At 35.2% G+C, this 24139-nt stretch overlaps 1 protein-coding gene, 1 long non-coding RNA gene and 1 pseudogene across 2 annotated transcripts; 1 reads left to right on the top strand and 2 right to left on the bottom strand.

Moving 5' to 3' along the window:
• The first annotated feature begins 2154 nt into the window (after positions 1-2154).
• Positions 2155-4871, top strand: LOC143567987 (increased DNA methylation 2-like). Its single transcript, XM_077054253.1, has 3 exons — positions 2155-2234; positions 3311-4329; positions 4434-4871. The coding sequence occupies exons 2-3, from the start codon at positions 3315-3317 to the stop codon at positions 4685-4687; spliced, it is 1269 nt and encodes a 422-aa protein (XP_076910368.1). The 5' UTR covers positions 2155-2234; positions 3311-3314; the 3' UTR covers positions 4688-4871.
• Positions 4872-5728: 857 nt separating this feature from the next.
• On the bottom strand, positions 5729-6709 carry LOC143567986 (uncharacterized). The gene is made up of 3 exons (XR_013141503.1): positions 6595-6709; positions 6169-6484; positions 5729-6088 (listed from the first exon to the last, which is right to left on the bottom strand). It is a non-coding gene; the product is annotated as an uncharacterized LOC143567986 (long non-coding RNA).
• A 14233-nt stretch (positions 6710-20942) lies between these two features.
• LOC143567984 (putative wall-associated receptor kinase-like 16) lies at positions 20943-23774 on the bottom strand (annotated as a pseudogene).
• Positions 23775-24139: the final 365 nt, after the last annotated feature.

Here is a 24139-nt window from a genome sequence, read left to right as displayed (position 1 = left end):
AATCATATGGTAAAAACATTCGTTACACATAGAGAAGAGATGTGAATGAAAGCACTTAAAATTGTCTTGTGGTTAGAATCAAATTAATATAGATTTTTATTACTTACTATTAAACATTTAAAAAGTTTTAGTGATAAAACTTAGTTTATTGCGTGGAAGAACGTTTTACAGAATTTTCGAAGTTACTTAATTTTCAAGGCATATATTTATATAGTCATGTTTGAACATTCTTTTATATATAGTATCTCATGTAATAAAACATTCATGTATTATCATCGTATATGGCTAATGTATACCTTGATGACAAAGAAGCACGTGTTAAACCTTTAATCGTCTGAATATTACTTCAATCTTATAGATAATCACATCTATCAACTAGTATGCGTCTAAATCGTTTTTGAAAGCTTTTGAAAATATATAAATTTTCGTCAGATCCTATATGGATTGTTAGTTTAAATATGACTCATTGTGTAGTCTAGACGTTTAGTCAACACACCAATTTAATAACCTTCAGGACATAGTTGATGTTTCTTAATGTTACACAACTCATATAATATAAAATATATCCAAATACACGACCTTTATGATTTTCTAATGCATTTATTTATTTTTGAACGGCTATGTATTATAAACAATGTCCAAAACGGAACCAAACACGAGCCCAAACAAAACATACAATAAGGTATAGAAAAATTACATCAATTACATGATTAACGGTACAATGTGGATCTAGCATTAAGCCAACGAGAGATATATTCTTTAATCATCTCCAATATTATTCTTCCCAGAAACACTTGTTATTGAATAACACCTCGTTCCTACTCTTTCATAGGTTCCAGAAAGTGATAAGAAAAACCGTCCATTCCCTTTACCAAAGTAATTCTTATCGCAAAGAGGATTTTTAACCAAACACATACCAGAGTCCACATTAAATTCGCCAGAGGCAGTTCCTAATGTTGTATTTATTATAACACTAGCAAAGTGTCCGCGTAATGCAGCGGGGTGTGCACGCAACTCGACATTGAACGTATAGTATGTGCCAGTACATACGTCATCTGAGACAGTATACATGTAGCTCGAAATTTGACACGTAACTCGTGCAAAGCCAGTTGCGTGCAATCGAAGATTGAACACGTGTAACCAGCCCGGAATGCACGTTACTGACATTAAAACATGCTTAACCAACACCACGCGTGTAATTCATAACGATTACCGGTGCAGGGCGCTATGTTGAGCGCTTACCAAGATTTGGTTATGTGCGTTACGTGGTGTTGAACACACGTTTATGGGCCCCGGTACATGTAAACAACGGCATCTACGTAACTGGTGACGAAAATCAAGAAGCAAACCCGAAATATACAGTAATTTCAAATAAATCACTTTTGTAAACCAACCCGTTTTGGCCCTAAACTCGTTCCGACTCGACATCGGTCTGACGTAGCCCCTATCTACTCAAACCCGAACCAAATTAACCATTTTTCTTGTATCGACTTGTTCTGACCCTAATCCACTTTTACAAATGACCCAAGCTCACCCGACTTGACCTGTTACCAGTTCTACACGGTAATCGCGTAACATGTTAACTTTTTAAAACTAAAAAACTATAGCAATATCATACTCAAGTTAAAGAGAATAAAATACTTGTTTTTATGATGTAGTTATTTTAAGAAAAATATTAACGTGTGAAAAGATATGGCCGTTAAAAAGTCAATGGGTAGTTGATTTTGAATTAGGGGGCGTATGTGTAACTATTATCTAAATTTACAAAAAAAGTAGTGAAATTGAGGGACCAAAGTTATAAGTATATTTTAAAGGAATGAAAAGACTTAATTACCCTTAATTTTTATATTTTTGATGTATTATGTGTTGTACATAAAACATTGAGTTTGATACCTCTTAATATTTAAGAGGTCACTCACTCATGTTTTATATAGAGTATAGATATGATTATTATCAATGATAAATTAAACTAAACTCAATAATAAAATACGACAAAAGAGAAACAAAGAAAATACTAGGCTTCTTTATTTATGAACGGGTTAAATAAAGGCCAAAGCATCCACGTAGTCCAACTGCTTGCTTGCTTGCTTATTATTTACTCAATAAATAAATAAATAAATACGGTTCCTTCCACCTGCCGGCAGCAGCAGCAGCAGCAAAGCAATGCTCCACCACCGGAGTTCACAATCCCTCAGCCACTGAACCCTAACTATCAATTCACCCTTAAATTGAAGGTCAGATTTACCCCCCTTTCTTTCTATCTATCACTTGCTGCTATTAATAATAATAATAATTCGACTAATATATCAAATCGGACTCGCATTTTAACATGCATTCATGTTTTCTACTTTTATTTATTATTGTCTTAATTTGTTTTCTTATCATTCGTAATATGACAAATTGTGGGTTGTGATTAAAATAATCAAAATCCTCTACATCTACTCAATTAGGGCTGTAAATGAACACAAACAACCGCTTCGCTTCGCTTCGGTTCGGCTACCAAGTTTGATAGTTACTAATTTTGCTTAAATCTATATGATATAAGATTATAAAAGTAATTAATTAAAAAATATTAAATGAACAAACATTAATGATCATAAACGAACACATTATCGAACGTTGAACCAATGCAATTGAATGAACATGGGCCCACTCATTTAGTTAATCGAACGAAGTTGCTTGTTCATGTTCGTTTCATCTATTAAACGAACTTCCTACCGAACATACTTGTCAATAGTGACAACCTATCTATTAGCTATGTAGCGATAGCGATGAAATAGCGGGCACTATTTGATGTTTAGCGATAAAAATAATCAAATTTTTTAAAATGTTTTACATTGAAGTACTCCATCAAAATAGCTAATAAATTTTTTTAAAAAATCAGATGGTCGATTTTTCTCACTATTTCATGCTATTATGTCGCTAAAGACCGCTTAACGCTAACCTGCTGCTACACTATTTGCTATAGCGGGCACCATGTGCGCTATTGACAACTATGCTACTGAACGTTCGGTTCGTTTACAACCCTACACTCAATAGTCAATAGAGATTGTAATGTCGTGAGTAACTAGGTTTGTTTTGTCCTCTCCTTTTATTTGAAATACATGTGGTTGAATTTTGAGTTCAAATCTATTTGTTTTCATATTGACGATGAATTAGGATCCTTTCAAAATGTTATTGAAATTTATATTATGTTCTACAGGCAGACTGAATTTACTATCAAATCTGTGACAGATTGTATACCAATTTTGACCTGCATTGTTTCATTTGGATTTTGTTTTTAACTGTAATAACTGTTTTCCATTTGCAGAATAATGGAGGGCGTACGCCCAGTTACAGAATATTTAATCGACATAACGTCAGATAATGACGACAAGTTAAGTGAAAGAACAACACCTACAGATGATCAATCGTTTCTCTTGTATTTCATCACGGGCACCTATTTTGGGCCTGATCTAATAAACGAGCCACAACGGTCTGTTTTCCAAAGACAGGCCAAGGGTCTTCCATCATACAGCCCAAAAAACCTAGCTGGTTCTTGCATGAAAACAGTTGAAGTAGAGAGAATTTATTATTACATATTTAGAAAAGCCGATCAGTCGGTTATATTAAAACTACCTTTTCTACAACAATTTCTTCACGGGAATCTTTCGATCTCTACAAAAACCAAAACACCAACTTTCCCACAGTTTGATGATCTTTTCCCGCCAGATTTGCACCCGGTTTCAATGGTCAAAGGTCAATATGAAGCCATTAATAACATTGTATTCATCAGTGACCCCAAAACCCGGTACATTGCACCTGATTATCTTGAAAGGTTTAAGAGGTTGACTAATCTTGAAGATGTCTGTTTGGATAAAGATGACGCCATGTGTCATACATCTGTTGATGGAAAAGTTTTATATAATATCGACTTGCAGGAGGTCGAATGCCATGAAGATTTAACATCAATATCTTGTAATCATACGGTTCACACCCCATCGAAGCGTAGTGCACCTGGAAACAGTAATAATAATATTAACAATACTCCGGTTTCGGACTCTGTGACAAACATTGGTACACTAGCTGTATGTGGTTCTGGTGATCGTGTGCCGACTGGGATGAAAACGGGTGACTTGGCTGAACTTGGGTCAGATATGATATTCTTTCCTTGTAAACCGAGTCAGGAAGAGTTGGTCAACATGTTGAGTGCAACTAAAAATGGATGTTTGTTAACCGGAAGTGCTACAAAGGGTCACATTGGCCATAATATTGGAAGCATCGACATTGGGGAATGTGAAGATTCGTATCTATTTCGTGTATCTCTTCCTGGAGTTAAAAGGGATGAAAGTAAGTTCTTTATGCGTGTTTTTAAGCGATAACGTGATGTTGGACAATCATAATTATAATCATATAAACCGCTATAATACTTGTTACATAATTTGTGGGTGCAGGGGAATTCAGTTGTGAGGTTGAAGATGATGGCAAAGTATCTGTAAGGGGAGTAACTGTTACCGGTGAGAAAAACGCGTGTAGATTTGATCAGATATTCGAAATGCAGTCTCAGAACCTTTGCCCACCGGGTCACTTTTCGGTCTCGTTTAAGCTTCCGGGTGCAGTTGACCCTCAACAGTTTTCTGGGAATTTTGGGACTGATGGGATTCTTGAAGGGATAGTGAAGAAAGCAACAAAAAAGATGACAAGATGATTAAGATGCATATACTGGTATGCTTTTGTGTATTGCATCATGGGTTTTCTGTTAGGATTCAGTGTTTTTTTTTAATTAGATATGTTAACTAGTTATGAATTATGATGATAGTGTTGGGTACCTTTTATGTTGTTTGGGTGACAGACTATGGATATGAGTAGAATTAACCGGTATCATATCATGTGTACTCGTCGCGAATTGTATTTTCAGTATAGGGTAGACGGAATTGTGACTTGCTACTAGACTTGGTGAACTGAGCTGCACGTAACGTGTCACAACTTGTATTTTTCCGTGTAGGCCGAAACACACAAAATGCTTTTCTTTTGAGGGAGCCTATTTTCTTTACGGTTTTAAGTCTGTGCAAGTTAGAGTCAATGTATTTGACACAATGAGTCTGTTTTGGGTTTAATCAGTTTCACCCCTAATATTTACTACTTTATGTGGACCATTGGCGAAGCTTAGTGAGGGCCCGGGTGTTTTTTTACGCAGTAGTATAAATTTATCCGTTTTCGCCCGAAAATTTGTATACGTTGTGTCAATTTACTCGTTTTAGGCTGAAAATTTGAGCCCATTATGAATTTTTAATACATTTTGAGTCAGCCCCTTAGACGAACTTTTCCCTTCGCCACTGGTGTGGACCATCATTTAGTGGGCTGTAAAAGCCTATTTATTTCTTTGATAAAAATGAACATATACATGATACAAGTTAGGCTTGATCCATCATAAGCTTTGGATTGGCATTATCTTTGCTTTTTGCCATAATGGTTCCAATATATTGATAAAATAAATTTGAAAAACAAAATGCTAAAATAAAAATAATTTTTGTTGTCCTTATTCTGACAAAAACATAAATCATAAATCGCAATACAAGATTATTTATAGGATTATGAATGCTATATAATATTAAAATGTCATAGTTGCCAAAGAATACAATGAAGTTCTCATTAATTAAAATATATCAATTTGACTCGTTAAATTTGAAAATAATTGGTTGACTTCACGTAAATTTATTCAAAACATCATAATATTATTTAGTTTTTTTACCCGGTTCTGTCTACTAATACATGTCTGTGCTGACATGCTCAAGTGATTTATGAATTAGCCTTTTTGTGTCCTTTTTTGTCAGTCTTTAAGTGAGCCATTGACTACTAAAACTTAAGAACATAATACTATGGCTAAAAGAAAATGTCAAAAACAACCGTAGTAAATAAAAGCCAAAATGTGTGAGAGATTTCATTAAATGCGCTTGTTCTCTAGTCATTATATCGTTGTGGCGTTGAGTCTTCCATGTTATTAATCTGGTTCACATTTAACGGATGTGGTGGGAACTTTTGCATCATCACAAGTAGCTTCTGGTTTAAAAATGACAGGAGTTGTCTCGTCTTCATTATCAATAACAGTCTGCAGTTGCTTAAAAAACATTAGAATGAAAAAAAAACAATGCATAATACGACATGCAGACAAATTTAACATAAATATACCGATGAAGCAGTCGTAATAGATGAGACTGATGGAATTCGTGGTCCCCAGTACGATGCGTTTGACCTGATAAACGTAGGTTATCCGTAAGCAAGCGATATCAGTGTCATCTTTGATATTAAAATATAAAAAAGGATGTGTAAGTATGACTGGTACAGGGCTTGTTTTCGTCTTGATACACCTCTGTTCGGGAAGGTGCTTGTCGTTGAGCAGTACATACTGGTATAGATGGCTGAAAAATTCTAGATGTTGTTGAAGACTGTACAGGTAAATTTGTTGTACTGAAATAATGTACTACGCCTCTGTTGTCAGAATTAACTGCATTAACAAAAAGCAACTGTAACATAAGACCTTATTTGCATACAAAGGCTTACATGTTTGTTACTAACATGCAACCCATGGTTGGTGGTACATGACGTAACACCTACCGTATCGACGCCATTGGGTAGTTGGAACCACAGGGGTCAAAGCAGGAGGTCTATCACGTAATCTAGGACGGCCTGTACGACCCCTACTTGGATGGCCTTTGTCCGGAGCAAATGCAGACGTTGTCCGATAAGGTGTTGGTGAGACTATCTCAGATTCAGTTGGCGTGGATTGATTGCCTACAATACCTTCCATTACAAAGCTCTAGTTTTGATAAATAATCATGCACATTAGTTACGATATGAAATCGATCAGCTGCCCATTAAAAGTCTGTCTGACGGTTTCTCTTATAAACTATTAAATGATGTCACTGGCAATCAAAGAAGTTGCCTTTTCACTACATAAAACTATGAAATTCGGATCTTAGGCGAAAAATCTAGGGGTATATACTACACAGAACTGGCATATACATTTGATGATACATGCTAATGAAAAAACTTTACATTGCATCTACAAGACACGTTTATGTAAGTTTGAATGACATAGGGACATATGTTCCTATTTATATGGGTTATGCATGCATGACAAATATAGATATTTCAATGTATGTGACACATATACATATAATAATCAAAAGGCAAACAACTGGGAGGGGCAACTAATAGCATTTAAATAAGGGTGTTACTGGATTTAAATACCTTCAACATTCGCTGTCGCCTGAGAACACTCTAAACTAACAGGATATTTACCACCACTCCCAACTTTCACCGTATAATCTTCTAGCACTCCCAAGCTAACATGGAAGTTGGGGGGGTTTTAAATCCAATAACCTTTTAAATAATGCAAGCACATCAACTGAATACATACCTAACATAACACTGATTGCAATTTTATCTAGTTTGTTCATATTTAACGTACTAACATAAATAACAATTTCACAAGGCTATTTATTTGAAGGATATCTTATAAAATATAGGTTAATAGTGGTATTATATAATTATATAATTTTGTTGTGAACAAATAAATGGTTAATAATTTCATTTGGTTGATGCAAAGTTTTGTGTGGACCAATATAGATAATTTTGGGCTTTGTAAAATTGGTTTAATTGATTACTTTAGCTGAAGGAGCAAATGGTCCGATATGAGTTAACATGGTCCATTAATATATATACAAAGTATGTGTGATTTTGACACAAACACTAAAGATTCGATCGATTAACAGCTCTCTTTTCTCACTGAATTACGGGGTGGTTAAAATTGCTTATTTATGATGCTTATAACTTATGAACTTTTTTTATAAAGTTTTGGTTTAGAAATCCCAAGCACACCCTATTCAATCCATCAAACTTTAGGGGTGTTGGGGATTTACTTATTTTACCTCCTTATAACTTTTTACCAAAAGTTAATAAGCCACAATATTATGACATATTAACTTATTTTCTCGCAGTAAGTGACAATACAAAACACCTTTAACTTTGCCTAAAATAAGCAATCCCAAACACCCCCTTCAAATCTTGGGTTTGAAATTGGGGGTGTTTGATGTTAGTCGGTTAGGGCTTCCCATCTGAAGCTATAGATGTATGTTTGATATCTGGGTACGAATGAAAACAAATAAACATACCAGTTAAAATTGGAGTGGTAGGACCGCAGGAGGCTTACGGAAATTCCAATGAAATTATATATATAAAAAACACCTTTGACAAATGACGTAATTGGTTGGTATATCCCAGCAACCCCACGATGTGATAACTCCCGCCCTATTTAATAGGAGATAATAAAAACAGTTTAAAAAGTTTTATGTGTGCTCTTATTTAATATCAAACTATTTTTTTTTATTGAACTACCACAAAACGCATGGCAAGTCGCTATACCCAAACAAAAGGTCAGCCAAAAACAAAACAAACAGGAAATGTAACATCCTAAATTTCAAATAATAATAATAATGAATATTGACTTGTTACGACGGAAAAGTTACTTGAGTTAATAAGTAAATAGTAAAATGGTAAAAGGGAAAAGATAAATAGGCTAATTAAAAGAAAGTAATCATGGACCAAAAAGGAAAGATGAGTCTTAGGTTCATGGGCTTAAGAGAGTATAAATACCCCTTAAACCCTAAATCTTTCCATTTCCATCCATATTATCCATCTTATTCTCCCTACACCTTAAAACACACACACAAACCCTTCCATTTCGGCCTAAAACAAGAACAAGAAACCGAGATCAAAATCAAACCTTTCATTGATAGATCTTTGGGATACAAGTTAGATACAAGGTCAAGGTTCATAGCTAAAGCTAGCCGTAACCTAGAACCGTCAAAAAGGTATGTTTTTGGTCTTAAAGCTTACGTTTTTATGAACGGATAGCCATGAAACTTGAACATAGACTAGATCGGGTCTAGACAAAACATAAAGTTAGCAACTTGATGATTAAAATGGACGTAATATACTCATGGCTAGATACGGTTCATGAAGGAAACCTTAGATCTAGCCAAGAACGTTTTAAATGTGTAAAGGTCCAAGCTTTATGCCTAAAACGAATTAGATCTAGATAATGGTATAGTAATGAATGTAAAACGGTTATGAAGGATGTTAATAAAGGGTTAAAGGTCACGATTTGAACCATGGAACAACAAGTTGGCTGGGAAAGATGGGAGCCTAGGATAGAAAACGAGTTGAGCTGGGGGTTTTCGGCCAACTGTGAAGATCCTTGGTCAAACCTTATGATTTCCGGTCAAACAAACAGCTAACAAGAGTGCTCGGCCAGAAAGTTATGTGTTCTGTTCTCGGTCTATGTGTTTTCGGTCAGGGTTCTCGGCCGAAAACACGGGTACTCGGTCGGCGATCTCGGCCAAGCATGAGAGTTCTCGGTCATCATGGTTCTCGGTCTATGGGTTCTCGGCCACACGGTTCTCTGTTGGACCTTGGGCCTGAGTCCAGTTGGGCCTGAATTAACTAGATCCATAAATGATAAGCCCACATCTGATTTAAGATAAACTAGCCCATTATCTTGAGCTCAACTAGACAAGCCCAACTCAAAAAATAACTTAAAATGTTAATGGAAAATGTGTTAAGACAGTTAATGGAAATAAAATTTTTACAAGCTGACCTGGCAGCTCGACCCCAGCCAGGGGCTCTGCCCCTTGGACCCTGCTAGGGCTACCGCCCCTAGAACCCCACTGCCAGGGGCGCTGACCCCGGACCTCCGTTCGTTGTGGGTTATATAAATATAGAAATACGATATGTGTAGTAATAGTTAATTGATACATGTAAATATTATACAGTTAGCCGTGCACAGCTCAAGAAAGGGATTACGATTAACGGTGAACGTAACCGCATTCAGGTGAGTTTCTAGCCCCATTTCCTTGTTATGTTTTCGGGGCTGTGTGCATACTCGATGTGATAGTTAATACACTTACCTTAACTGGTAAGTGTATGCCTTATATGGTTTATATGTTATGTATGTATATCTTAAATGTGAACGAAAGCTTGTCGGCATGTGAACGATCTTCGGATATTGCACGTGCTAACAAGGGAGGTATGTTTATGATATATGAATGTGTATGATAGATATATGTACAATATATGAATATGTATGAACGATTAAAGAAAGTATGTATGTTATGGGTATGTAAAGACAATATGTACGAAGATGAAGAAAGAGGGACCAGACCCTAATAATATCTGAGATAGAAGGGACCAGACCCTAATAATATCTAAGATATAGAAGTAAAAAGGGACCAGACCCTAATAATATCTGAGATAGACAAGAAAGGGACCAGACCCTAATAATATCTGAGATAGACAAAGGAAAGAGGGACCATACCCTAATAATATCTGAGATAGAATGGACAGTAATTATATAGTATGAAAGTAATAAAGTATGAATGTATGTATGAAATTATATAATGAAAGTAAGAAAAGTAATTATTATGTATCTTCGGATGCATGTTGAAGGTAAGTGTATGTATTATACGATACGTAATTAACTAGAACTCACTCAACGTAGCTGACTTTTAGTATGCACGCAGGTGAGTAGAATGAGACAGCTCGCTTGAGGGGACACGTGGCATTGAATAAGAGGCTGGCATCGGAAGACTCAAGACGTTTAAGTTTAATGTTTTGTTTATTCTGAAAGACAAGATGTTGTTTTAAGACAAGTTATGGTTCGATTATGAAATGTTTATGAAATTTTTTATATTCCGCGAATGTTTTAATTAACTCTGATAATTAAAACTGTGTTTATGAGTAAATACAACACCAAAGTAGGGCTACCGGTAACGGGGCCTTACAGGAAACAACAAAACTACAATCTAAAACACTTCCACTCCTCTCAAGTCAAAACATCTAGAACCTGACCTATCCCGGACCGGCACTTTTATCTTCTCCACCAAATCTACCAAGGCATTTCTCGCCTTCCACAAACACCAAATAGCAACCAAGGTAATAGCATGAAACATTTTAGCCTTCTGCTTTGTGAAGCTCGTGTATTTATTTAGATCCAAAACATCCCAAATTCTAAACACGAATATACTTGGAATCTTGCACCATAATGAAATCACTTGCCAAAGTTCCTGAGCCAACCCATAGGAAACAAATAGTAATTAATATAAGTTTTTCATGCTGATACTTCAATTTGTTGGGAGTTTCAAACTCCTCAAGAATAGTAATGAATATGTTTCATGATTGAGGCATGTAGTTAAAAATAGTAATTATGATTAACAGTAATTACTAGATGTTTTGTTTTTGGTTTAGTTGCAAGCATGTGTCTCAGCACCCAATCTTAAGGTAACTTCGATTCTTATATGTTTATGTATTTTTAATTTCTTATGGTTGTTTGATTACTTATGTTTTCTTGGTGATCTTTTTGCAGAATTGCAAGCATTTTGAACTTGCTGGAGATCGGCACGAAGGGCAAGGGAACTTCTCTTTTCTAAGCTTCTTATTGCTTGCAAGTAGCAACTACTACTATTCATATATTGGTTTTAGCATACTTTTGTGTTTTAAGTTTTTGAAATTTAGATTGCAAGTTTCTATTTTGCTTTGATAAATCTGTATGGAGAAATGGAAATATTGTGTTTTTGACCTTTTTAGTAATTTGTTTATCAATTTTTACTTGAGCTAATGGTATGTGATATGATGAATTGCAATTTTTAGATGTAAACATGGTGGTAGGTTTGTTTGGAACCAACAGTTGACCGATCCTAACCGAAGCCTACAACTTAACTACCTCTTATCCATCCCATGGTCTATCAAAACTTGGCTACTTACGATAACGCGATATACACCAATACTTGTGGATTTATGAGGTTTTGGGCTTGTTAATTTGGATTTTATATGATGCTCGGTATTTTCTTTTTATAATTATTTATCAATCAGGGTACTAACCAAATAGATACATTTCATTCAATACAAAATATTTCAGAAGAGTAAGATAGTCAGTTGTACAATATTCAAATGTCCAACCAAACAAACTTAACTTGTTCAGCACTTAATGACTTAGAGTCTCTTAACCGTTCAAACCTCTTATCGGTTTAGCACTTGCTAAACATGCCCTTAAGTGACTATGATAAATGCAGTCATAAACATAGAAACAAAACTATAAGATATTAAACTGATAACTATTAAAAGTAAAGGGACCGTATTTGTACTTATATTTTCTGATCTTGACTTGTTTTTGTTTACAGCTGCAGTTCTGTCTCGTTCCTTCTTGCAAGTGGCAGTTACAGGCGAAGCGGTTGCACCGCCTTTAAGAGTTGTGAAGATTGAAGGACAGGTATAATATGTTTTATGTGTGTTAATAAAGACTGGTAATATAAATGAAGCTTATAGCTTACAATATGGTAATGTGTATGTATTACCATTAGATCTTATTCTGAACATAAAGTTATAGAGAACATAATCAGACAAGCTTAGGAATATAAGGTATCATTTTTTGGATTGCTCTTAGTTCTTTGGTTTAGAAAAACCGAGGCGAGAGAATACAAGAAGCGATCGGAGGCGGCGCTTCATGTGCAAATAGTTCGGAGACAGCAACACCTTGTTGTGCTCGCGGTGTTATAGGTCGCCAGAGGTGCATCAGTGAGGAAGGAAAGTAGACGATGTGCAGTGCAAAAGAAAATGACTGACTTCTTTTGCTTTTCTTTTTTCTAGTCTAAATTACTTTTTACTTTTTTTCATTTTGATTGTGGCATATGGCATAATTGATTGTACATTAATATATACTTTTTAGAAATTTTTATAGGTCTTGTCATCTCTTCTAATAAAAGACTACCTACTTTTGACACTTGTCAATCTCACAGCCCTCATCATCTTTTTTTTTATTTATTTCAATATATAACCCTTATCTTTTAAGCTATATTAATATATGAGATTCAAGTTTATTTTTATTACATGTAAATCTTAATCGATTCATTCATTAACATTAATGGTGAAATAAGAAAATAAGGAAATATTAAAATTGACGTTGCAGGTTTGTTAGAATAAAATTTTAAAGTCACAAGTAAAATTAAAGCAAATAAAAGGGGCATCATTATCGAATAATTTGGATTTGTATGGTAAACTACAAATTGTTTTTTTAAACTCGGATTCGAGCAACAATATGTAATTTGAACTCAGGAATATGTGTATTTTCTTTATTTTCTTCAAACGTTTTGTATAAATATTACAAACATGGAGAATACCTATTATATATATCTTGATGTTTAGCATTAAATTATTGAAGTTGAATATGATAATTATAATCTATATGTATACCGATTTACTATATGGTATGTCATTTATTATATGATTTTTTTGCTTAGTATAAAAGGTTTTAGCAATAAGAAAATCAATATTTAGTTTTTAATATTTTCTTTTATAACTCAGACCAAAATGCTTAAGAAACATATATATATTCACATTAATATAAAAAAATAGTTAATCTGGTTAAAAGTCATTTACCATGCTTCCAACAAATCCGAAATCTTTGTTTTTTGTCTATAAGTTGTTAAAATATAGATATTAATTAATTAAATATTCCAACAACTCCCATAATGTTAACTAATAACACGGGATTCGTATTTAAAATTTAAACATTTCTTATCCAATATTTTCAACTATTACAAATAAGAATTACTACATTCACTTTATGTAACTTTAAATATTCTAATATCCTGCTAACTCAGAATAATCACTTTTATTTGAACATGACTTTAAGGTTAGTATTTCTTTATCATTTTTCACTAACATGAAATGAAAAAAAAAATCATTTTGTTATATTTTAATTTCTGGTTTTATATGTTGCTTGATTATACAAATGTTAATTGTAAAATATAAATCAAGTAAAAATTTATCATACACAGAATATTAATGACACCAAATTTATCATTATAAATCAATTTCAAATTATAAAGTTTATAACGATGACTATATCATCAAAGTTCAGGTAATCTGTTTTTTTTTTGGATAATCATGTTTTTGGAATAAACATGAGTAGATGATCTCAAATGATATTATATTAATTGATTAAAATGTATGATATTTTATGTGTATGAATATTTTTCTTTATAGTTTCATGGATATTTTATCATTTATCTAGGGTTGGCATGCACTTGAAGAATCTTATTTGTCACACTCACAACTATACGTGCCTATATCAAAAGTTATAAGCATACAAATATGTTTCCTTGTCAAGAGTTACAAGTAGGCATGGACTAAAGATTTTGATATGTGATAAACAATGTGTACCAACTAATACAATCACAAATGTAGTATACAATGGAGGTTTTACTTATTTGTAACATATTTGTGTAATCTTAGTTATGTAATTTTTGTAATTTTAATGTAAATTGTAACCATATAAAATATATGATAATTTTGTTAACTATATTTCATTTAATGGTTACAGTATAAAACTTTTAACAGTGTAATACACGGGCCTCAAACTAGTTTTTTAATATATACTTTTTGGTATTTAAATACTAAAGCATGGTAAATGGTCTTAAAATGATTACTATTATATAATATAAGGCGCCTCACGTCCGTGAAGCTTTTGTCTCGCGCATGAGGATTTCACCTCGGTTTTCGAGACCTAAACGCTTAGAAGTGCCTCACGCATTTTTAAACCAAGTTTTATTAGAATTTATTTACTGTCGATTCACCGCAAAATTATATTATCGGCATGATATCTAGGTTTATATACTGTTACTCATACGTTTGCAAATTGGTATTATGAACAGGTAATTCTAAAGATCATCAAACACTGTATTAGTGGCGGAGCTACGAATTTTTTTTTATGGGTTTGGATTTTTTCGGTGTTTGATCTTTTTCTGTCATCAAAGTTTTCGGGTCGGGTCTGTCATTTGGCCTAATAAATAAAATGCAATATCACAACCATAACCAAAGTACAATGTAAACATTAAAATAGTAGATGGGTGCCCGCGCGATGCAGTGAGAAACACTGACGTTGATAATCACGTAGATTTATAGGTGCTTGTTGTTTTGTTTGTAACCGTGAAACCATTTATGTTATAAGTAGATTCATAGTTCTTATTTTAAACTCAATTTAATATCGAAGTACAAACGAAAACGGAATCTAACCGTTGTTAATGGTTTGGTTTTGTTGGTTTTCAATTTTCAACGGTCTAGTTTCAGTTTTCGGTGACAAAAAACCGTTGGCTTGACTCATAGTTTAACCATCAAAATCGGACGATAAATGCCCATACGCAAAATTTTATTTTTTTAACTGAAAAGAAACTATGACAATATCATACTCAAATTAAAGAGAATTAAATGCTCGTTTTTATGGTGCAATTTCTTTAAAAAATATTAACGTATGAAAAAGTTATGACCGTTTAAAAATTGTGGGGTATTTGGGTTAAAAATTAAATTATAAAGAATAGATGGTTAAAAGATGAAGGACTAAATTTAACTATTCTTTATATTTATAAAAGTTTATTAAAGTTGAGGGGGGAAAGTTGTAAGTATTTTGAAGAGAATTACAATTACCACTTTACCGTCGTTTTAGGTTGTACATTGTTTTTAAACAATTGTAAATCCCTTAAAAATTAGTGTATTAATTTGTCCATCTTTGATGCATTATATATAGTATAGAAAATACGAAGTCAAATTTAATAAAATTTTTTACATATTATAATTGTTCCATACGCGTTTTCATGTAAACGAATCATAAAATCTTCGACCGCGACTATCAGAAAGAACTTATTTTCAATATAAAAAATGCAAGTATTGTTCATATAACCGCTACACATACGATTAGTTCGAATATATTTTTTTTAAAATGACGATAGAGGAAATCAAATTTAAAGGAGTATATTCTTATGGATAAAAATAGGGGGCGACGAGAGGAATTTGATTGATCGAGTTTGTGTAATTGTACATTTAAAAAAATTGAAGTTTGATGTTGCTAGGCATTAGAGTTTTTTAATAATATTTTAGTCGTTAAAAATATTAAAAATAAATATTGATCAATGATGACTACCATTAAACAAAATACATTGTTATATGTCTTATTATAATTAAAACAATATTTGTCTGGACATATATTTTGTGAGCGCAAAGAAATTGAAAGACTTCTCTTCATACCATCTTATTCTCCATGGATGCCCTAAAATTAAATGGCATGTACTCTAAAAAACAAGTTTTGTTTTTTCAGCGGCGAACGGTGAAATGTTTCCAGAGATTTCGTGACATTGGGTTCGTTCGTCGAAAAAGAATAGATTCGTTCGTTAAATAGTACCTACAATTATATATAAAACCGAAAATAGACCGGGTTCGGCCGAACCCGGTGACTTGAATGTAGCTCCGCCACTGCACTGCATGGAATTTTCACTTGCGGTTGTAACCGGGCAACTTCTTGGATTAGATGTTGGTAGTGTTCTTGAAGTTACCAACTGCTGCCCCTTTCCAATATGTTCTTAAAGTCTAGATGATAAATTTGTATTTCTTTACCATGATTCTTTGTGTACAATCATTCTTTAATCCATAGAAGTGAAAGATTCGTGAGGAAGATGACGAGATTGAAGCAGATGGGGACTGATTATCAGCTTGATATGATGAAATGCCTCAGGCAGGGCCGTCTCCAAGGATTTATATACCTCGGCCGAGCCGAAAAAAAGGCCCATACCTTAACAACGAACTATATAAGCTAATTTTTTTAAATGACGCTTAATGTTATAACAATAAACATAGAATAATATATTATTAAAACAAAAAACCGTAATAACTAATGATTTGTGAAACTCTACTAACATTGGATAAAAAAATAGATTTGTCCTTGGTGGCTTGCAGTGGCGTAGTTTAGTAGGGGCGGCCCTGGCCTCCTCTGTTTTTTCGCTTGGTGGTGTAAATCTATCCTTTTTCGGTGGAAAATCTTTATACATAGTGTAAATTTACCCGTTTTCGACTGATATTTTGAGCCTGACCCCCTTCGTTTTTTGCTTGGTAGTGTAAATTTATCCTTTTTCGGCCTAAACTTTTTATACATAGTGTAAATTTACCCATTTTCGGCCGAAATTTTGAGCCCGGACCCTCCGTTTTTTTCGCTCGGTAGCATAAATGTATCCTTTTTCGGGAAAAAATTTGTAACATAGCGTAAATTTACCCGTTTCCAAACGAAATTTTGAGCTCGCCCCCCCCCCCCCCCTCTAGTTAATTTTTTTTAAATATATATTGAGTCCGACCCCCTCGACGTGTATATCCAAGCTTCGCCATTAGTGGCTGGCTTGGTCAACGGCATAAGAATATGGTGGTCAACAATGAACCAATAGTGGTGGTCGGCTGGGTTAGTCATTGTTCATGTTTTGTTCAACATTCGCAAAGAATGAAGCAAAATAGGAATTTCAATCAACAGCTATTTCTTTTATTTTGCATTGAGAGTTTATTTATTTTTTTTAGTTTTTAGTTTTAGTTTGGGCCCAATAATTTAAACTTGATTAAATGGATTATGAATAAAAAAATTTTTGGGCCCAATAATTATAAGATGGTAAAGATCAAATTATATTTTATAAGTTTTATATTTTTAAATGTATATATAAAAATTATAGATACAAAAATTTTGGCCTCAAAAAATTACGTGCCCCGGCTGACGGTCCGACCGTCACTACCCTCTAGCCGGCCCCGGCCTCAGGGACGTTAACATTGACAATAACACCGTCGGTTGGTAAATTGTTTTCAGTTTATTTTTTTCCATTATTTTGAGCTAGATTTATAAATTACATATAGGGTTATGTTGAGTTTGATGACTTTTTACTTTGTTGATTCCTAAATGATGTTGAATCTGTTCTTCGTAATCTTAGTAAAAGTTTTGAAACTTTGTAATACTAATTCACAATAACACTTGTAAACGGAAACTAGAGGCAAGTGTTAGGATTGGTGAAGGCCTTTGGGCCGGGTTCGTTGGTTGATAATTAGAAGACAGAAGGGGCGGCCCGTTTAATTATGGAGGATGGCTCATTTGACGTTTTCTTGGTCCCTAAGTCATTTAACCTAATTGTTCTCTATATATACCATGGTTATGTATTGTAATATTTGTACTGTGCTTAATAAAAATACTCTAGTTGCAGCCCGTGGACGTAGGTCGCCTTGACGAACCACGTAAAATCTCGTGTCTCTTATTATTGCTTTCGTTTGTGCGTGCGTGTTTGTGTTTTCCGCCGCGTAGCGTCTCTGTTTAATACCTAACAAGTGGTATCAAAGCCAGGTTCGTAGGACACACTGGTGCATTGAGACGAAGGTATTATCTCGGTTTGTAAATCCAGTTCGTAAAACTCTTTGGAAGAAATAGTTTTGGTTTGGCACGATATTCAAGAAAGGGAGTTGGGATTAGTTTAATTCGGTGGTCCATGAAAGTGAGAATTATTTTCTACAACCTCTGTTTCAACCGTTAATCAGGAGAAACCAGGTTTACTCGTTTCTTGTTTTTTGATTATTGTTTGTTTGGGATTGTTTGACATAGGTTGGGTGTTCAAGGTTCGATTGTTATTCGGGTTTGCTTTGATTGTGTGGGTCGGGTATTTGTTGACAAGAGTTTTAGGGTGCAAGAAAGGTTTCGGGTTTTGGGTTAGAGTTTTGTTTATTGGTTTTTTTTCTCTATTTTCTCGTTTGCGATGTCTGAAGACGATAAGGTTCGAATCGACAAGTTTGACGGGACTGATTTTGCATGGTGGAAAATGCAAATAGAGGCGTTACTTGGTGAACATGATTTGGATATGGTATTGCAGGAAAAGCCGGATAAAATGGATAAAGCCGAAGAAGCAATTTGGAACTCAAAGGACAAGAAGGCTAGAGGTAAAATTACATTGGCTTTGACGAGGAGCGTTGCATTTAATATTATGAAAGAAACCACGGCTCGTGGTATGTTTGACGAGGAGCGTTGCATTTAATATTATGAAAGAAACCACGGCTCGTGGTATGATGACAACTCTGTCAAATATGTATGAAAAACCGTCTGCAGCCAATAAGGTGTTCTTAATGAGGGAATTGTTTATGGCAAGGATGCACGAGGGAAGTTCAGTCGCTGGTCACATTAATAATTTCAACTCAATTATGTCCAGGTTAGCTTCTGTTGGCATGAAGTTGGATAATGAGACTCAAGCTATTATATTGTTATCTTCTTTGCCTGAGAGTTGGTCTGGAACTATAACGGCCATTACTAGTTCTGCGGGGGCCGATGGTTTGACATTTGAGGGGGTCCGAGATATTGTGTTGGGTGATGACGTTCGCTGAAAAAGCACGAGTGGCGGATCATCTTCCGGTATGTTTTATGCTGGCAGGGGAAGGGAAAATAACAAGAGCAGTGGGAGTCGGGGGAGGAGTTCGTCTAGAACTCGGAAGAATGTGAAGTGCTGGAGGTGTAATGAAGTTGGACATGTTAAGAGTGATTGTCCAAACAGATTACAAGGAAAGGCTGCTGAGGTGAACACTGTTGAATAGGTTAATGAAGGCGTCAGTGATGACGATGCATTATTTTGTAGTCTGGATAGCATGGTGGACTCTTGGGTCATGGATTCCGGTTCTTCATTTCACGCTACGCACAACGGGGAGACGATGGTGAATCTAAAGGTTGGTAACTTTGGGAAGGTACGTATTGCTAATGGTGATGTTCTTAATGTTACGGGGCATTGGGGATGTTAATTTGGTAACTCCATTGGGAACCATTTGGAACTTGAAGAATGTTAGGGTTATTCCATCGTTGAAGAGAAGGCTTATCTCTGTTAGTCAACTGGATGAAGTAGGCATGGAAGTAAAGTTCGGTGGAGGTAAATGGAAGGTAACTAAAGGTAATATGGTTATTGCTCGTGGAAACAGGTATGGTTCATTATACATGATGCAGGTGCCTACTGAGGGAAGTATGACCGTCCCTCAAAACAAAATCGGATTCGCTGAGTCGAAGGGGCAGAATAAGGTTCAATTTGCAAGAGTAGAGCCTGGTGCCAAGGTGATTCAAGCTGCGCGGGGTCGGAGGTCTAAAACATGTCAGGGGTTTGGTGACAGTGGGAGCGTGGGTTGTGTTCCGGGGTCAGTTTCAAAACAATGTTGGGTTTTGAAGACCGTTATTCCGATTGATAAAATCTCTCCTATGGAACTCTTGTTGAAAGAGGAGAGTGGTAGTGGTTCTCAGGTTATCTCTGGATCTAGTGGATCGTGCTATCAGTTGAGATAGAGGACGAATCAGTTTTGGCTGATGAGTTGGGGCTCGGTGGAGCTTCAACTGGCCCTTCTGGTACTTGATGTTGAAGGGGGTTGCTGCAACTAGGTGGTAAGTGTTAGCTTGTTTATGGGAACGGGAAGCTTGGAAGACTTGTTAATAAAGATTACTGATATTACTGATGACTGGATTGCTTTGTACTTGAATGGCGAGTTAGAGTTTATCGCAAGTCCTTCAAGTGGAAGATTGTTAGGATTGGTGAAGGCCTTTGGGCCGGGTTCGTTGGTTGACAATTAGAAGACAAAAGGGGGCGGCCCGTTTAATTATGTAGGATGGCCCATTTGACGTTTTCTTGGTCCCTAAGTCATTTAATCTAATTGTTCTCTATATATATCATGGTCATGTATTGTAATCTTTGTACCGTGCTTAATAAAAATGCCCTAGTTGCAGCCCGTGGATGCAGGTCGCCTTGACCGAACCACGTAAAATCTCGTGCCTCTTATTATTGCTTTCGTTTGTGCGTGTGTGTTTGTGTTTTCCGCTGCGTACCGACTCTGTTTAATACCTAACAGCAAGCGAAAAAAGTAATTTCAACACACAATAGTTGATAAAAAGTATAATGGTTTCGATGAAAGTAAACTATATGTTCACTTTCTGATCATCTATATAACCATTACAACTCCTATTCTATTACAACTTGAAAAAGAATAATTGATTTGTGTTTTTGATGAGTAGAGGTGAGTTTTTTCACTTCTGTTTTTAATCCTCTTGAACAACGAAGGCGGACCAAACATGTGGTTGATTTGTTTAAGCTATAAACCTCACACCAGCTGTAGCTTAAATTGTCTGGACCTAACATCGCTCTTTGGCATCCAAACTTTCATTTCGTTCATGCTTTCATCAGATCTCTTGACATCTTAATGCATGCACCTTATTAAGGTTAAGGGCATGGTTTAGATATAATTATCCAATACAGATCTTTGAAGCAAAATGCCAAGCACATTGTTGTTTAAAGAAAAAATGGAAGTATGTTAGCTCTTTATAGTATTTAGCCCATTTATAATTACATTACATAATTACAACCATATGTTTATAAGGCATTGTCAATTTATTAAACTACCAACATAGACTGATTTTTTTCAGTGTTGACTTGTTAATCAATGTAACTCAATAACGTTGATTTTGATTTGCTAGGTGGCATGGATATTAGTTGTGTGATTTAGTTTCAAACCGTAGACGAAATATGTGACGCCCGTATGATTTCCAAATATGTAGCTACTTCTTTCATCGATGGCCTATTCATCCCGATTGAATTCAAGCATCGCATTGCAAGGTTAGCTAATGCCAAAAGCTCATCCTTTGTACCCTCGTTAATTACCATTGCATCAAAAATAGAAAGAATTTGCTCTTTTTCCATAGCCAACATAAAGTGTGCAACCAAACTTACTTTTTCACTCAATCTAGTTTGAAAAATTGGCTTTTCTCCGGTCAACAACTCGACAATAACAACTCCAAAACTATAAACATCACTCTTTTCAGTGAACTTGCAAGATTGGAAATACTCTGGATCGAGGTAACCAAACGTACCTTTGACTAAGGTAGTCAAGTGAGTTTGATCCATTGATACAAACCTTGAAGTTCCAAAGTTGGAAATTTTTGCTCAAAACTTATCATCCAAAAGTATATTTGTGGTTTTTATGTCCCTATGATATATTGGAATGGATGTTGCTGAATGCAAGTAAGCAAGTGCATGTGCAACTTCTGATGCAATTTGTAATCTCATGCTCAAAGAAAATGGAAACTCTTGCCTCTCGTGAATATGATCATACAAGGTCCCATTTGGAATGAACTCAGACACAAGGAGAGGAACCTCTGTCTCTAAGCAACATCCCAATAGCTTGACCACATTCCTGTGATTGACTTGGGAAAGAACGACCACTTCATTGATAAACTGTTCTAAATGGCTTTCGTCAACCAACTTTGATTTCTTTATAGCCACAATCCTTCCATCAGCTAACATACCTTTGTAGACTGTACCTTGCCCTCCTTTTCCAAGAATTCTATTCTCATTAAAGTGGTCAGTGGCCCTCGCCAACTCACGTGATGTGAAAAGTATGGTTTTATCAACTAAAGAAGGGTCAATCTCTTCTTGTTGCTTCAACAGTAATCCACCATTAATGCGTTTAAAAACGCTTTTTCTTCGTCTTTTGGTTATTGTTTTCTTGATCAGTTTGTAAGATGTATAGATGATTGCTATTAAACCTAACCCTGAGGTTATGCAAACAGCTGAAAGAACACCAATATAAAACAAAAAGTCTGTTAGTAGGTTCCTAAAATTATATGAAATCAAGGTACCTACATAGACCAAAAAACTGTACAACATGTCTCACAAATCCTTGTAAGACTTGAATCATTCTTAGTACGTGAGAGACATGATATGCATACTTTGTTAGACATCTTGATTATATGGAGACATGATATAGGATGTAACTGAGCACAGAGACTATGCATTACCAATAACCATTGTAATGAAAATCGCTCCTGAACCATCACGATAGCCTCTAATAGGATACAAGTGAAATTCCATTCTTTAGCTAAGCCATCAACATCATATACTCTCGTGTAGTCACAAAAACCATGATAACCCTCACACCTTGTACACTCTTCCGTAGCTAAATGCACACCGAATAAGTGAAAGTTCCATGTTAAAATAAATAAATGGTAGAATTCAAGAAACCAGTGAACAAATAAATACTAAACATAGAAAGAATTACGCGCCTTCACATCCATCTTCCAAATAAGAGGTTCCCTCCAAAGGCTCTGTATTGGAACATTTCCAAGTATCCATACTAGTTGCATTACTTGTATCCACTTTGAGTCTTTCTCTTGTTGCCTCTAAACAACAAGTTACTTTATTGTTGTCATCGCCTGCTAGAGTCCACAGAAGTGATACTGGAGTAAAAGAGTCAGAAGACCTTCCTTCATCGGATGAATTCCTATCCACCAAGAAGGCGGACCCGCAATCACCATCTCCACCTTGTCTTTCCAACCGTGTGAGATTCATGTTGTACAACTTGAGATAATAAGGAATTGTTGTTTGGCAACATGCGATGCCAAAACAAATGTTTTTGTCACTAATTGTACTGTCATTCAGACAAGAAGACGAACACCCGGTGAGCACGCTCCCAGCATCCATCATAACAGCATTACCGCACCCCTCAACAACAAATATATTGTGTGATTTGGAAAACAGGAAAGGGCTGCTACCAAGATCCATGCTCATGGTCTGACCACTCTCCCAAACCGGGATTTGGCAATTAAATATCTTTGGAATATTAACGGTAACTATTTGATCTTCCAAGTTTATACCTAATATTTCTAGGTGGTTGAGTGCAGATAGATGAGGTATGGAGGAGTTGCACTCAACGGTGTACCATTTATTGACAGAACAATTCGCACCAATTCCAAAAGGGAATGGAATCCTCACGTTCCCGCACATATCATTGCACCCTGTCTTTGCGTATTTTGGGGTTGCAACTGATGTAGCTGTTACTGAAAGACAAATGACAAAATGAAGGCAAGGTTGAAAAAACTTCATATTGGTAATAAAGAATGACAGGAATATAGCAGAAAATGTTGGGGGTGATCATGTTTATAATGGTGCATATGTATGATTGAAGGAACATGCCCACAAATAAACCAAAAACCCACGATTCTACGCCTTACTTGGAAAAGTCGAAACTAGCCTGGAGTCTTGTGGGTTTTTCTTTGTTAAGTTCCACAATGTTTTTGTTTTTTTCTCTTGTCTATACCTAATATCACTATCACATTGTATCTTGAAGATGAAAGTTTAATGATCCGGTTTAGAGAAGTCGCAATCAATGATGTATGTGTACCTATTTATTGACGGAACAATTCTCATCATTTTATAAGGTTATGGAATCTTGATGTTCCTGCATGTAT

The sequence above is a fragment of the Bidens hawaiensis genome, unplaced genomic scaffold, assembly GCF_021521415.1.
Source record: "Bidens hawaiensis isolate Kalapana, Puna unplaced genomic scaffold, B.hawaiensis_p1.1 tig00023789_1, whole genome shotgun sequence".
Classification (NCBI taxonomy): Eukaryota; Viridiplantae; Streptophyta; class Magnoliopsida; order Asterales; family Asteraceae; genus Bidens; species Bidens hawaiensis.
The sequence above is the reverse complement of the archived record's forward strand: the minus strand, read 5'-3'. Positions and strand labels throughout refer to the sequence as shown.

Coding starts and splice junctions, on each gene's coding strand:
- LOC143567987 (XM_077054253.1), top strand. CDS start 3,315: ATGGAGGGCGTACGCCCAGTTACAGAATATTTAATCGACATAACGTCA. Junction 4,330..4,433: donor TGGAGTTAAAAGGGATGAAA/GTAAGTTCTTTA, acceptor TTGTGGGTGCAG/GGGAATTCAGTTGTGAGGTT.